This window comes from Eptatretus burgeri, chromosome 9, assembly GCF_056783735.1.
Source record: "Eptatretus burgeri isolate ZD-2024b chromosome 9, Ebu_testis_v1, whole genome shotgun sequence".
Classification (NCBI taxonomy): domain Eukaryota; kingdom Metazoa; phylum Chordata; class Myxini; order Myxiniformes; family Myxinidae; genus Eptatretus; species Eptatretus burgeri.
In genome coordinates, this window is record NC_140969.1 from 15545958 (window position 1) to 15562331 (window position 16374).

Here is a 16374-nt window from a genome sequence, read left to right on the forward strand (position 1 = left end):
CACACACACACACACACACACACAATCTTCAGAAGACAACTCTACACTGCAAAGCTATAACTACTTCACCAGCAACATCAACAACAAACACGCTTGATGTCCCAAGAAAATCTCTACTACGATGGCACGACAAGTGGAATCCAAATCTTGGGATCCACCCCTTGTGCCACGGTCATCTCCGTAACAGCAACAAAACACAAGTACAGATGAAAGAAAGATTCACACAAGAATGTAAACAATTATTTTAGATATAATAGTGACAAATAATATGACTGTACTGATGACTGACAGGTGCCAATAATGTGAAACTAACACTTACAGCCTGAGCTTTTGGCAGGCCTTGGTCTGCCAGTTTCTCGAGCATGGTACGGGCAGAATCAATTGCCTGAGGCAAGTGATCTCCCAGCAGCATGGCAAAGGCAACTTTGGCTTCTGCCTGGACGTTTCCTTGTGCCGCTGCCCATTGCATCATGGCATAGCCTCTGCAGTAGTGGAGTCACCGTGAACATGAGACGAAAGGGTAGATACAGAGAAAGTGTGGTCATAAACAATTCAACAAAAAAGAAAGAAAAATTAAATGTGGGATTGAAGAAAAAAATTAAAATGATAAAAAAGAAAGAAGCAATTGCTTTCAAAGCAAGCAAAGTCAAACTTACTCATTTTGCTTTTTGCGAGACGTGCTGTTTATCAGCTTCAAAGCTTCATGGTACAGAGATTCTGCTTTTCTAAGCATCATTTTCTTTGCAAACTCTTCTTGAGCTGCAGAGCAAACAATCAGCAGTTTGCAAATGAGCTCATATGTCTGAACTCAATAATAAATACCAAGAATGACTCATTAAAAACGATACAGTGGTTCAAAAAAAAACAAAAACAAAAAAAAAAACAGGAAGGCAGTGGTGGGCATCCGCAACTAATTAAAGAGCCGTGGGTCTTGGCCTCAAACTCCAAAGGCTGCAAAGATGCCCCATTATCAAAATTATAAGCATTGCTTTTCGAAGAGCTATATGTTACATTATATACAACACAAAAGAAAAAGAATGAGAAATCATAAATGTACGACTTACCCACCTAATGAGACTTCTGGGTGAGCGTACTTTGTGTGAAGCATTTGAAGTGACCATACACAATGTAAAGTGCAAAACTAAATGGGGAGTGGAGGGAGATGTGTTGCAGGCTGTAGTTTGCTCACTTCCATCTAAAGGGGAAGCCTTCGACAAATAACAACCAAAGCGAAGTCATCACATCAGACTTACTCTCACAGAATCCCCACTTGTGATCACCGGCGTAATCGTACGTGGTGGCACACCAAAGGCGGTGGTCGCTACGCCCATCCGTCGTACATTCCATGTATTCTTGACCACTGAACAGAAATGGAAAGGAGCATGGTTCCCCATCGGCCGATCCACCAATCACCAATACCACTGGTCGTGGTGGAGCTGTGGCGGGTAGGTGGCAATCATTTGACCAATCAGAGTTAAACAAGATGTCAACACACACCGTTATCTTTAACACGATCATCAATTTGATAAACCGGCAAAATCACAGATTTGATAAATTACAAAATGACCGATCAAATGTGGGCACAAGGTTGCTTGTGTACATGTGGTGGGGGAAGACGGGATTCGTAGAGAAAATACGAGGTGGCAATGGGCAGGAGCCTTTGAAGATGCAGGGAAAAGCACGAGACACTGAGTCGGCTGGAGAGAAAACTGAGCATCCAGAAGTGGGTTTCTGAAAGACTTCTGCGACTTGAGGGAGAATGGGGATGTATCGAAAGGGGGTGGGGACATGAAATGAAGGGTGGAGCAAGACCGGAAATTAGGTGACATGAGGAAAACCATCAAAATGGCTACGGTGGGTAAGCAGACATTGGGTCTCAGCCTCCTCTCGAGATATAGCAATAATCCGAAAAACAATGAACGAGAAAGTTTCCAGGGATAAAGCAACTACCAAAGTAGGAAGCCCTGATGTTTGCTGGGATGTTGACTTTCTTCATTGAGCATTTTCAATTTTTCCTTATTCTTTGTTTTAATATATATATATATATATATATATATATATATATATATATATATATACATATATATATATATATATATATATATATACATATATATACATACACACATACACACATACACACATACACACATACACACATACACACATACACACATACACACATACACACATACACACATACACACACACACACACACACACATACACACATACACACACACACTGATGAGGTAAAGCATTATAACCACCTGCCTAATACGATATGCTGCTGGTCCTCCGTGTGCTGCAAAAACAGCGCAGACCCACCGCGGCATAGACTCTACAAGACCCCTGAAGGTGTCCTGTGGTATCTGGCACCAAAACATAAGCAGCAGATCCTTCAAGTCCTATAAGTTGCGAGGTGGAGCCGCCATGGATCGGACTTGTTGGTCCAGCACATCCCACAGATGCTCAATCGGATTGAGATCTGGAGAATTTGGAGGCCAGGGCAACACCGTGAACACTTAATCATGTTCCTTAAACCATTCCCGAACAATGTGTGCAGTGTGGCAGGGCGCATTATCCTGCTGAAAGAGGCCACTGCCATCAGAGAAAACTATTGCTATGAAGGGGTGTACCTGGTCTGCAACGATGTTTCGGTAGGTGACACGTGTCAAATTGACGTCCACATGAACGGCCGGACTCGGTGTTTCCCAGCAGAACATTGCCCAGAGCATCACACTCCCTCCACCGGCTTATTGTCTTCCCACAGTGCATCCTGGTGCAATCACTTCCCCAAGTAAACGGCGCACACGTACATGGCCATCCACGCAATTTAAAAGAAAACTGGACTCATCGGACCAGGCGACATTCTTCCACTGCTCCAAGGTCCAGTTCCGATGCTTGCGTACCCATTTTGTAGGCGCTTTCTATGGTGGACAGGGGTCATAATGGGCACTCCGACTGGTCTGCGGCTACGCAGCCCCATACACAGCAGGGTGTGATGCACTGTGGATTGTGACACATTCCTCCCATGACCACCATTAAAATTTTCTGTGACTTGTGCCATAATAGACCTGTCGGTTAGAACCCAATGGGATAGCCTTCGTTGCCCTCGCGCATCGATAAGTCTTGGGCGCCCAACACCCTATCGCCGGTTTGTGGTCTGCCCCTCCTCGGACCACTGCCGGTCAGTACTCACCACTGCTGACGGGGAGCACGCCACAAACCTTGCCGTTTCAGAGATGCTCTGACCCAGTCGTCTGGCCATAACAATTTGGACCTTGTCAAAGTCGCTCAGGTCTTTACTCCTGCCCATTTCTCCTGCATCCAACACATCAACTTCAAGAACTGACTGTTCACTTGCTGCCTAATATATCCCACCCTTGGACATGTGCCATTGTAACAAGATAATCAATGTTATTATTCACTTCACCTGCCAGTGGTCATAATGTTTTGGCTCAGCAGTGTGTGTTGTGTGTATATATATATATATATATATATATATATATATATATATATATATATATATATATATATATATATATATATATATATATATATATATATATACACATATTTTAATACCTCTTGCATTCATGGTATCCTTTGGCTTGACATCACATTTATATTTTCTCTCGGCACGTTTAATCTTGACCACTGTCCTGCTGATGAAGCCGTTGAGGGTTAAGCACTGTTCACGATTGGGGTTAATGCAAACTTGCAAAAATACACGAGATCATTCGACATCGCCTTTTCTGGGTGGTGGTCCATGGTAATGTTCTGTGGAGGTTGGTCTCAGTGTCTCAGATTAACAGTCGTGATGATTTTGGTGAGAAATTCCCTTGTTTCCCCAAGCATGGAAAATATAGAGATTCTTATTCTTCTTCTTCTCTGCACCTTAACCCCAACAGTTAGGGGTCAGCGACTCGGATCCATCTCTCCGGTCTACTCCGTCTTCTGTATTTTCTTCTCTAAATCTCCTGTTCTTAAAATAAATTTAAAATATAAACAAGCAAATTAGATTTTAGTTAAAATCCGGATCCAAATCCAGCCCATCAAATGGGATATAAAATGTAATCTGTTCAGCTTGGTGGAGGTATGCTCTCCACCGAATGCCGTCCCAGTTATACTAGATATGGTATTAAAGTAAACAACGGTACTTTTTACATGCAAGCAACATCAAATACAGTACTAACTTTTTTTTTTCAACCATTTCACAACCAATCGTCGGCTTTACCAGGCGCTTGTGTTGTTGGTGCAAACTCTTCGATATTGGATCCTTTCATTTCCACCTCAAAGTCCTCTCTCCTCGCTTCCTTTGACGGCAGTTCTGGGAGTGTTCGTGGCAATTTGTCGGCTTTCTCATTCGCGTCACTTGCATCGTCGTCAAGAACCCCCTTTAAAACATCAAGCACAGGATCAGACTCTGCATCTGTCTCTTCGACTTCATCCAAATCCTATAAATAGGCTGATGCACAAAGCGGGCCTTAGTTTGATTACAGTGTGGCAATCCCAACCAAATCCATCATTTTGGGGCACACAGCCTGATTAAAAAGCCCATGCCCATGTTTGTGCAGTTGCATACATATACGTCAAGGTTATTTGAGATACACATTATATAGAAAAACCATGAAAATGATTCTATTGCAATCAATTGTTGGTAATAGCATTCAAACACCAGACCTCATTGGCAATATCAGCTGTAATCTGTATTAGACCAGCAAGGTATTCAATGAACACATCAAGAGCATGTTGATCTGAAGAGTGATTGAAGATAATTTTCGGAGCAATACATTTTAATAAGGAAGTTAAGGCCCGGTCACACCTTGACGTTTTAGCCAACGTATGCCGATTTTTGAATTTTTTTTTCTAAAACGCTGGCACGCGTTGAATACGTTATGGGTAAGTTTTGATAACATTGAGAGCATGCTGGCATACGTCGTTGTACGTTGGCTTTAAACGTTGTATTTTTCGGTTGTCCTCAAATTTTTTCATGCTTGAAATTTCACGACGTATGCCGGCGTATGACTCACACGTTCCGCTACGCTGGCCACAAGTTGTAGGCACGGTCTGCGATCGTTGACAGACGTCAACACATGCTACTTGTAAGTTAATCATAAGTTGAGACACGCCGAGGTAATGTTTAGAGTACCCGAAACTTATTTCTAACCTATGATTAACGTGTTGTTGGCACGTTACGCGATCGTTGCCACACGTCGACAGACGTTACTTTTAAGTTACTCATAGGCTGAAAGACGTCGGTATAATGGATCGTCCTTGCGTCAGCGTCCACGGCCACGGCCAGGACACTTATTTGCAGCATTCTTCAAACTTTTCTTCGGCATGACGAGGATGTTCACACTTCGATGTCTAGCTTGGCTATGATTCCAATTGTCCATCGGCAGCGTCTATTTAAAATAGTCGAGTTTGAGCGTTTTAACACGTTCAGAAGAAACGTTTCAAATTTCCAAACCCCAGCGTCAAAAAAAAAAAAAAAAAAAAAAAAAAAAAAAAAATTCTTGACGTACTCTACTTACTACGACTTATGATAGTGTATTTAGCGTTCTACTCGCGCATACCAAACTTACTCATACCGTATTCGACGTGCCCCAACGTTTTAGACACACTTTTTGTTACGTCGGCATATGCTGGCAAGATCGCCAAGGTGTGACCGCGATTTTGACCCTTCCATTTCTATGGCAGTTATGATTTGAATCGTTGTGCGTCAGCCTTTTAATAGGCTACGCCACGACATCGTCGGCGATGCGTGCAACGTGCTATGCCTAAGTTAGACTATCGTTGGGCATCGGTTGTGTAGGCCGACAACAGGTTCAGCATTCGTTGGTACAAGTTATCTATAACACAACGAAACGTTCTGTGTCCGTTACTAATGCGTTATACATAAGACCAATTCGCTATGAATACGTCCGAATCTTTAAAAAAAAACATCAAAAGTTCAACGTAAGCCAGCGTTTTACATAAATTTTAACACGTTGCCATCGCTGGCTAAAACGTCAAGGTGTGACCGGGCCTTTACCCAAGCATTGTGAAGATGCCTAAAATGATGACAAATCACGATAAAGAAAGTTGGATATAAATGGAGACAGCAACTGTTGTGAACAAGGCAAACTTGGCCTGCAAAGCTCAACGCTGTCTGGGCTCTATGCCAGGTCTTTACATTGCTTGACACTCACTATTTAAAAGGATGGAGCACAGACAAACCATAGGTTGGTAATAGCACAGGCTTTGATGAGCCGAATGGCCTCCTCCTGCATCGAAGTTCCTTGGATGGGAACTACTACTTCTGCTTATTAATCATCATTATTATTATTATTATTATTACCTTATATATTATTTCCGAGTTTGTGGTTTCGTGTCACGCTATCTTCGACTTTGTTCTGCGCTCAAGTAACGTGATATTCGGCTTACATTATCTCAAAGACCATTTGAGGTGCATGGTACAAAAAAAAGTAAATAAAATGGTTCTGAAACAGTGAAATCGTATTCCACTTACTGCATTAAAGTAAAATTACTACTGATACTCTGCATCAGTTCCTTTCTCAAACACACCCACCCCAACATGTCACGCAGAGCGCGGGTTATGCTAGTTATTATTATTCCCAAGACTGGTATCGACTTAACAGTTAAGGTAGCTGGCTTAAGATCTTTGGGTCTTGAATTTGTGCCCCCATAGTGGTATTGAAGTAACACCAGGTGGGTTGACTCAGCCTTGTCATCCTTCTGAGGTAGTCAAAATGAGTACAAGCTTAATGGAAATGGGGGGCTTTGCATCAGCGGTACAACCACACTCCCAGCAATGATGCAACCAGCAGCCATAGGCTGCATACAAAATAATAATAATAATAATAATAATAATAATAATAAATAATAAAGATTGTCCTCACACTATTGTAATCAGCTTCGGCTGTCCATCATACTATCCCCTCCTAAATCGTTATGCGGAAATTCACCAAACTTGGTAGTTATGATCACCAAGAAGGTACAAGAGCAGTATAATTTTGGACCCGCCCCCTGGCGCTTGGGGTCAAAAGGTCAAATCCCAAAAATGCAATTACAGGCAAACTTAAAAAAAACATTTTCAAATGAAACTTTGTACACGCAAACAACATTAAGGGACACATGGAATGTGTCACGAGCTTTTGCATTTGACCCCAGGTACATGCCCCCTGGTGGGTGGGTCAAAACAAGAATGTTTTTTTTTAACGCAAAATTTGATATTGGGTCATTCCTGGTGGAACTTTTTCCATCATCTTTCAACTTTACTTTTAGTGGGAAGCGTGGAGATTGGTGACGGCACACCATCGACTTCACTGTAGTTATTATTAATATTCTCCAACCACTCTCTTTGTGATACTCTGAGAATCCACCAATAAGCATTCTCATCTCTGTCCTCCCTCGGAACTCTTCCCTTTGTCTTAAAGCCCATGTTTCCATACCATACATTATGACCACCCTGATCAATGTCTTGTGGATTTCTTACCTTCAATTTTCTTGGTATCCTTCGATCACAGACACCACTAACCTCCTTCCACCTTATCCATGCAGTCTTCACTCTGTCTCACACTTCTGCCTCACAACCTCCCTCTAACTTTCGTGCCAAGCCAAGGTATTTGAACGCGTGCACTCATTTCACCTCTTCACCTCTTCTATTTTACAATCTTGACCCTCTCTGCTCCAGTCTTAGTAAACACCATAACCTCCAACTTTCCAGCAACAACCCCACATTCTCAGGAGCCCCCACAGTTCTCAATCTCCGATGTTGTAGCATGGCCGTCACGGTCACAAAATACACTGATGTCTAACAACATCCACATCCTCCATGCGATTTGCGTTCAAGTTCCACTAGATACATATGAAAAAAAGATACATCTATAAAAAAAAAAAACAAAATCATAAATCAATTGCCATTGGAACAGAATCCCAATGATATACATCGGGCATATTGAAATACTGAGGTGTCAGAAAGTTTGGAACATTTCGTTCATAGAAATGGAGACAACTTGTATTTTCTTTTTCTGCCTCTCGTCAAGTCTTGCTCCAGCTGCTTTACGACAAATCCACCTCAAACTGGACAGGTTTGCACACATCAACAGGCCCCCAAGTACCGTTTGTTTTCAAATGAGACATATATATCCCCATTCCACTATATATTTTGGTCGTCTCACCATTTCTTATACTTGTAGGACTGAACTCCATCAGAAGAAAACAACAGTGTAACTTGCATATCTGCTTGCAATCTGTCAAATTACTTGCGGTTTTGCTCTAGCCTTCACCGAAGGTAAAAATATGTTGTTTCAACAGCTGTAGTTCTCTCACGACGTCAGCAATTTCACAGAAAAAAAACAGCCCATATAAAACGTTATCAACAATCGATGACGGGCCCCGTTTCATGATAGTGAGAAGCCCCTGTGCTCCTCTTCTTCAAGCACAATTATTTGAGTAAATGGGCAGAAAAAGTCATGATAAGCCATTTGCCACGCCCAAAGCATTTTATGGAAGAGACAAGTCTTGTCGACATCAAGGATGAATCGTTAAATGAAAAAAACAAATTAAAAAAACTAGAAGGTCACTCGGTCAAGTGCATACCTCCGCCAGGCTGATTCGTTTATGTTTTGCATCCCACTGGTAGGCCGGATCTGGATTTGAACCTGAACTAAAAGCTAAACGGTTTGTTCTCGTCACCGAACAAACTCATACACCAAGTTTCGTCCAAATACTTCCATAACTTTTTGAGATATCCTGGTATATATCGTTTTTGGCCACTCACTCAATGGTGAAGAATCGCTTAAAAAAAAAAAAATAATAATAATAAATAAAAATTTCTCAGATCCGGTTTCGGATCTTCACCAAAATCTGATCAATTCTTCCTTGTTACATACCCAAGCTCTCCACCAAATCTTTTGTCAAAATCCACCCACAACTTTTTGAGATATTTTGTTCACAAAGAGACAGACGTGAAAACATAACCTCCATCCACCTTCGGCGGCAGAGGTGAAAATGAAAAAAGAAAAAGTACAAATATCAAAGAACATTTACAGTGCAAGTAGAGGTTTTATACCTCGAGATCAAATAGTTTCAATTGAAACAAAATCTATTGGAGTATTCGAATGTGATAAAGTGGAGAGGGAGAGGGAGAGGGAGAGGGAGAGGGAGAGGGAGAGGGAGAGGGAGAGGGAGAGGGAGAGGGAGAGGGAGAGGGAGAGGGAGAGGGAGAGGGAGAGGGAGAGGGAGAGGGAGAGGGAGAGGGAGAGGGAGAGGGAGAGGGAGAGGGAGAGGGAGAGGGAGAGGGAGAGAGAGGGAGAGGGAGAGGGAGAGGGAGAGGGAGAGGGAGAGGGAGAGGGAGAGGGAGAGGGAGAGGGAGAGGGAGGAGAGGGAGAGGGAGAGGGAGAATCACTCACCAAACACTAAACAGAGAATTGAGATAAATTCTAAGACTTGCTGTACACCACCACATCTCTCGAAAATATTCTCAAAATTAATCCAAACTACTACGACGACCACAATCACCAACCACCACCACCACCACGTGGAATTTTTATTTTGGCCCAAGTCTTTCACGAACCGGCTAACCAAGCCTGTCGTTTGACTGAAGGTAAATACTGTACACGATTTGATCAGGATGCCGGGGATAACTCACCTCCTCTTCACAAAAAATACCAAGGGATCTTCAACTTCCACCAGCTAATTGCAACCAAGCTTAACGTCCATTGGAGGGATGACGCACTGTGTGATGCAATGACCTGTCCATAAAGGACTAATCCCACAGATTGTAGTCAAAGTCAGGAATCTGACCCAGATTAGACAGCTCAAAAGTGTGTTGTCTGTCTGCACCATCCTAACACTTCTTCTTTCAAATGCAATGTAAGGCTGCACAGTAGCATCATTGGTTGAGGGTGCAGCATCCTCTAAGTTAGGGCAATAATTTGTTCATGGTGCCGGTGATAACTCGCCTACTCTTCCCGAAGGACACCGTGGGATCTCTAAAGTCCACCAACGAATGCCAGCAGATGGGACGTCCAGGTTAACGGCCATCTAAAGGACAGCATACACAATGATCAACCGTAATGCCTGTGGAACACCGGGATGACAAGGTTATAGCTGGGTCTGGAATTCAAACCCAGACGAGACAGCTTACTGGTCGGTGAGTGTGTGCACCTCTTGGCTATCCTGACACACACACCTCATTTTTTTTGTTACACACACACAATCATCATTGGCGAGATATTTATTGGTATGCCACCCTGATGAGGGAAAATAAGCCTGAAATCCGGATAGGCAGCTCCGTTTGATGTTTAACTGATGTTGACCATGTAACCTTTGTCCGTTTGACAGAGTCGCTGGCCTGAGGCCTCTGGGTTGGAGGTGACGCATTAGTGTAGGACTGTGTCCAATGGAGATCAGCGAAATGCTCGTCACACTCCACATGTTTTTCATTTACCTGCCGATCACACCACGTGCCTTCTGGTTGAATGATTTGCATTAGCGGGAACAATCGCCTGGGTGGCAGACGGACGGTTGCTCTGTGCAGATTATGCGGTTTTACCGTATGAGACAATCTGCAGCAATGCTCACCATAACAGTCATGAGGTGCGTCTGATGTATCAATGACGAATGTGGTTATCATCTATTCGATATACCGTCCTGATGAGGGAAAATAAGCCCGAAATCCGGTCGCAGGGCCGAGATCTCTGGGTTGGAGGTGACGCTTTGGTTATAGTGTTGTGGGCCAGGCTTCAGTGGCGATAAACGACCACCAGGTGGAGCAGTAGAGTCGTTTCCCACCGAACACCCAGAATTTAGGTCGTGACTCTCGGATAAGTCCGAGAATTCACGGGTCCCTGAGCGAACCGTGGTCACCAATATTTTGATAGCGTGGGGTAGGATCAATTGCCTAATTTCAATATACCTAAATACCCACGTCGTCTAACTACTGGGGAAAAACCACACCCTTGGCAGACTCTGTCCGGACCGAGTCGCAGGTACTGACTCAGATCCGGCGTAACCGAATGGAGTTACCAGAGCCGTGCCGGACCCATTGACAACTTACCGGCCCAAACGGCCTTACTGTTTCGCAATTACGCACCTTGCTAGGCCAATGAAACAACACACGAACAACGAACTGGAACATTTAACAGGGGTTTATCACAAATAATAATCGGAAAGGGAGACAGAGCAGAGTTGTCACGAATAAAGAAATGTAATGTACAATGAACAAGGCACTTAACGATTCCACACACACACACGCACGCACGCACGCACGCACACCTGGACCCCGCGGGTACCTTCCTGCCTCGTGCGGTCACACTGACTCTGAACCACCACGGTGGGACTCGAACCCACGGCTCACGTCCCCGGCAGCTCGGCCACCACCATCATGAGAATCCACCGCAAAGGGCCGCAGACAACGACAGAGACCAAGCCACGACGACCGCAGACGCTCAGCAGTCGCTATGATCACCACCAACACGGTGAGCCACCGCAAAGGGCCGCAGACGACGACAGAGACCAAGCCACGACGACCGCAGACGCTCAGCAGTCGCTATGATCACCACCAACACGGTGAGCCACCGCAAAGGACCGCAGACCAAGCCAATCGCCGCAATCACTGCTTCACTCTCTTGAGGGGGGAGCGGTTTCTTTCCTCGCCACTCGCCTCCTGATTGGATGGTCCCATCGCGCGATCCGCTGGCTGTCCCTCATTGGACAGGCCCACGGTAGGCGAGGCAACTCCCACCTTTCTGGGGCGGAGTCGGATCTGAGGTGATGGAGGCTCCCCCAACGCCTTCAGCCAAAAACACGTGGGCAATGGTGACTGGGTTGAGTGAGGGTGGTGTCGTTGTTGTTGTTGTAAAAACCTAACTAAAAAAATAACTCGTAGCGCACACACGAAATTTCCATTAGACAGAAGGAGGGATTCTAACTATAAACACATATCGAAATAACTAAGCTACGGAGACTCTGGCTGTTTGTGCGCACAAGGTTTCCAAATACGTAACAGGACAATGTCCATTGGGGATCAGGGGAGTGCTCGTCACACACACACACACACACACACACACACACACACACACACACACACACACACACACACACACACACACACACACACACACACACACACACACACACACTTTTGTTTGATCACTAGAAAATGAAAACTAAAGTCACTAAAGGAAAACATTTAAATACCCCGATAAGCCGAGTGAAGGTCACACTCACAGCACGTTTACACACACGTGGCCTCCGATCCCAACCGAGTCGTTTCATCGCACCTGAAGGATCCTTATGGGAGAGGGACGGGATGTGAACATCCCACGGTGGAGCAAAGCACAGAGTGGACCAAATCGCCAAAAAAAAAAACATCCCATTAAATGTTCAGAAGGAAACAGTCATTTTAACACCTCGTTTAATATGACAACAAACATATGGATAATAAATATATACACATTAAAAAAAAAAAAAGAGGAACAACATTACCTGAGGCAAGTTTCCTCGTCCGTTTCGTTCACCTGTGGGTTAAAGATGTAAAGGGAGACACGTCATCGCTAAAACAACGAACCTGGACATCGCAGGAGGACATTCGGCCCGACAGTTTCACTCACACCCAACAATTCAAATCCCTTCTACCGAGAGGAGTTTCTCGTTAATTCGGGAGAACTTGAGCACGTAAAGTGTCAGCTCGTTCGTTTTTAATAAAGTGGCGGAGAAACGGTAAATATGACGAAGGGTGAATCGATATAGACTAAGATAGGCCGTAGGCCGAAGGTAGGCCTAGCCCGACGAGACACGTCCCATCTTGGTTCTTACCCGAATCGGCGCGGACTCCGGTCGGAGTGAGGTGAGCGCACACAAAGCTGAGCGCTAATAACAAACAGCACACGCTCATTACGGTCATTGTACAAGGCGATCAAACGAGGCCGAGAGCAGCCCGACTCGGGCCGTGCACTGAATCCGGAAATAAATAAATTAAACATCCATCCGTGTGCGCGCGCGACACCCACGTCATCCGTGCGTGCGCGTCCGCACGCGGCAAAAGGGCATTGGCGTGACGTCACACCGAGGGGCGGTGCGACATTTATTTCTGTCCCCCCCCCCTCGACTAGTCATACCCGGGGTACGTTCCATTACCAATTGCTTGCTATCGCTTGCCGAGCCAGCCGGTCCTTATCAAGCGTTTCAACGGAGTGTTTGCTTGAGCGCTTAAGCCGCTAGGCGAGCGCTCAACAAGCTGATTGGTAATCGAACGTACGGTCCCTGTACTCCCCTCCAAGAGCGAAATATGGTGTCGGTGAATGATTTGCACAAGCGTCGAAGATCGCCCGGCCATCGTTTGTTTTCTCTCCATGGAGCGCTGTGATTGGCCGATCGCAGTCACGTGGGTTTAAGGCGCTGCTTTGTCCCCCTATTTGAACAGTTTCGTTGACGTCCAGTTGTCCATGGACATAAATATCGATGTTTTGAGGAGGATGGTTTGTTGTGTGACCGAACGCGGTCACACTCGCGATGGTGCACAGGGTGCACCGCTTCGCGAGGGACTCGAGGATGGACTTCAGAGTGACGAGAGATCCTCGAAAAGGCCAATGGACAATTCAGGACAAATCGGACTTGTCCGCTGTTTGGTTGTCTGTCAGGTCGCCGTGTGCATAATTACTAATTAGCCCATCCCTACGTGTTGCAGTCACTTCTATATGTGTGTGTGTGTGTGTGTGTCTGCATGTCTGTCTATGTGTCTGAATGTCTGTGTCTGCATCTTGTCTGTCTGTCTGTCTGTCTGTCTGGGTCATAACTTCTTTTCTTCACCTTTTGAGCTTTTGTCATAAAAAAATTTCAACAAAGCTTCATTATGAGAATATGGAGAAGGCAAATTAATAATTTGGGCAAAAGGTCAAGGGTCAGCGTCACATAAAATCATCAATTTTCATATCGGGTCACTCATTTGATTCAGCAATAAAAAGCGAGAAACTGATTGTTTTTTTTTTCAGATAAAAAGTTCAAGGTCGCCGACAATCATCAATTTTCTTTTGTATTTTTTTAAAGCTGTTTTCGTGACGTTTATTAAACAGAAATAGTAGTCTGAATACAAAGCGGACACGGACAGGTCAGGTATGGGGGCATGCGCCACAGCAGCGCATCACTGCGTCCACTTTCCGCCGGTACTCCAGGGACCTCCGTCTGGCCATCCCCCAGGCAGATTCCTGGCCCATCCCCCTCCTCCACTCACGAGACTCCGTCCTTGAGAGAATCAGGTGAGCAGGATCAGCATCAGGAAAACAAGCCACATGTCCATCCAGCCGCAGCTGACGCTCACGGAATATGCAGGTAGCAAATCTCATTTGAGTCTCTCTCAGCAACCGCTCCTTGGACACAAAATCCGACCAGCGATAGCCAAAGATTCTCTGAAGAGACCTGGTACCAAAGGAATTAAATCTCCATCTCAGATCCCTGGTCAGAGTCCAAGTCTCACATCCATAGAGAAAGACTGAAAGCACCAAGGATCTGAAGACTCAGACTTTCATCCTCCCGCACAGGTACCGGCAGCGCCACACCCCATGATCCAGTGAATCCATGACTGCCCAGGCCTGACCCAGACGTCTGTTGACCTCTGACTCGCAGCCAGCAGAGACATGAATATCATTGCCAAGGTAAGTGAATCTCTCCGTGACCTCAACATCCTCACCACAAACAGGCACAGACAGGATAGCGGCATCCAAGATGTCATTGAAAGCCTGGATATTAGTTTTGACCCAGGAAACCTGTAATCTCAGCAACTCTGACTCCTCATTCAGCACCTCGAGGGCCGCCAAAAGGACATTTAAAGTCTCCGCAAAGACGATTGCATCATCTGCGAAATCAAGGTCAGAGAGCTTAACATTCCCAAATGATACAGCGCAGCTTGATCTCTCTGACATCCTCCTGAGAATCCAGTCCATACAAGGGCTAAAAAGTGTGGGGGCCAGTACACATCCCTGACAAACTCCAGAAACAACTGGAAATGAGTCAGAAATCGGATCACGACATCTCACGGCACTCTCAGTACCAGAGTATAGTTCAGACATCAGATCGATCAGTTTTGGTGGCACCCCACGAAGACCAAGAATCCTCCAGAGGGCATCCCGATTCACTGAATCGAACGCTTTACAGAGATCAATATAGGCTGCAAGCATCCCCTGCCAAAACTCTCATCTGCGTTCGGTGAGGGCCTGAAGAGCAAGGATACGGTCAATCTTTGACCTCTTTGGTGTAAAGCCTGACTGCTCTGGACGCTGGTGCTCAAGCAGATGCTGGCGAACTCCATCAAGAATTATCCGAGCAAAGACCTTGCCCGGCACTGAGAGCAGTGTCCCCTCGGTAGTTGTTTCAGTCTTGGCGATCACCCTTCCCTTTCCAGAGAGGGACAACAAGGCCCCTCTTCCAGTCAGTTGGGATGATGCCTGTGTTCCAGGCAGAGCACAGACCTGCATGCAACGGCACGAGTGCAGCATTTCCACCAGCCTTGAGAAGTTCAGCATGGATGCCACAGATCCCTGGAGCTTTGCCCCGTTTCTTCCGGTTCACCGCAGCCCGTGTTTCCACAAGGGAAGGTGGACCACAGTTGATTCGAGGGTCAGCAACAGGGATTATAACACCACTGACATCCAACTCGACAGCTGATGGATCAGCCTGGTACAACTGCTCAAAGTAACCGGCCCAGCGGGCCTTCACTTCGGACGCCTCTGTCAAGAGCCGACCACCCTCTGCTCTAACTGCAGTACACTGAGGGATGGGCTGGGATGAATGCAATGCACGAATTTCTTGACCACAGGTGATGCTCTACCCCCTCACAGATTCCTCACATATAGGCCTCCTTGTCCACCCTAAGCGTACGTACAGTTTTATGCCTCAACTCACTGAACAGCTCAGCTCTGCCATTCAGCCTGGTCCTGCGACTCCCGTCAATGGTATCCATTGTCCCTTGAGAGACAAAATTCTTCTTTGCCCAATGGTGAGTTACAAGACATCCACCAGCATCATCAAGGATGGTGGTCTTGAAGACACTCCACAACTCTTCAGGATCTCCCAAAGCACCCAGACCCCCCAAATCTCTACTCAGCTTGTTTGCAAACTCCTCAGCTACCCTCTCATCCTTCAGCTTGCCAACATCCAGTCTCGGCTGGGATGGTACCATTCCCCTTGATTTGAGGTGCAACTTAAGAGTTGCAACAACAGGCCGGTGGTTAGTATTGAGGAACTGAGCACTCCGGTAGACGCTGCAGTTTTGGATCATCCTCCAGTGACCATCAACAAGCACATGGTCAATCTCCTTTGCCACACCACCAACATTGGAATACCAAGTCAGGCGATGAGCTTTTA

General features: G+C 45.5%; 1 protein-coding gene across 1 annotated transcript in view; it reads right to left on the reverse strand.

Moving 5' to 3' along the window:
- Positions 1-13081, reverse strand: part of LOC147019615 (protein sel-1 homolog 1-like) — a 63002-nt gene extending 49921 nt beyond the window's left edge. Inside the window, exons 1-6 of the mRNA XM_085894168.1 lie at positions 12832-13081; positions 12502-12533; positions 4241-4400; positions 1254-1436; positions 657-759; positions 320-482 (exon numbers count right to left, since the gene is read on the reverse strand). Coding sequence (XP_085750294.1) covers positions 320-482; positions 657-759; positions 1254-1436; positions 4241-4400; positions 12502-12533; positions 12832-12919 — 729 coding nt within the window. The 5' untranslated portion in view covers positions 12920-13081. The remainder of the gene's footprint in view (positions 1-319; positions 483-656; positions 760-1253; positions 1437-4240; positions 4401-12501; positions 12534-12831) is intronic.
- Between the last annotated feature and the right edge of the window lie 3293 nt (positions 13082-16374).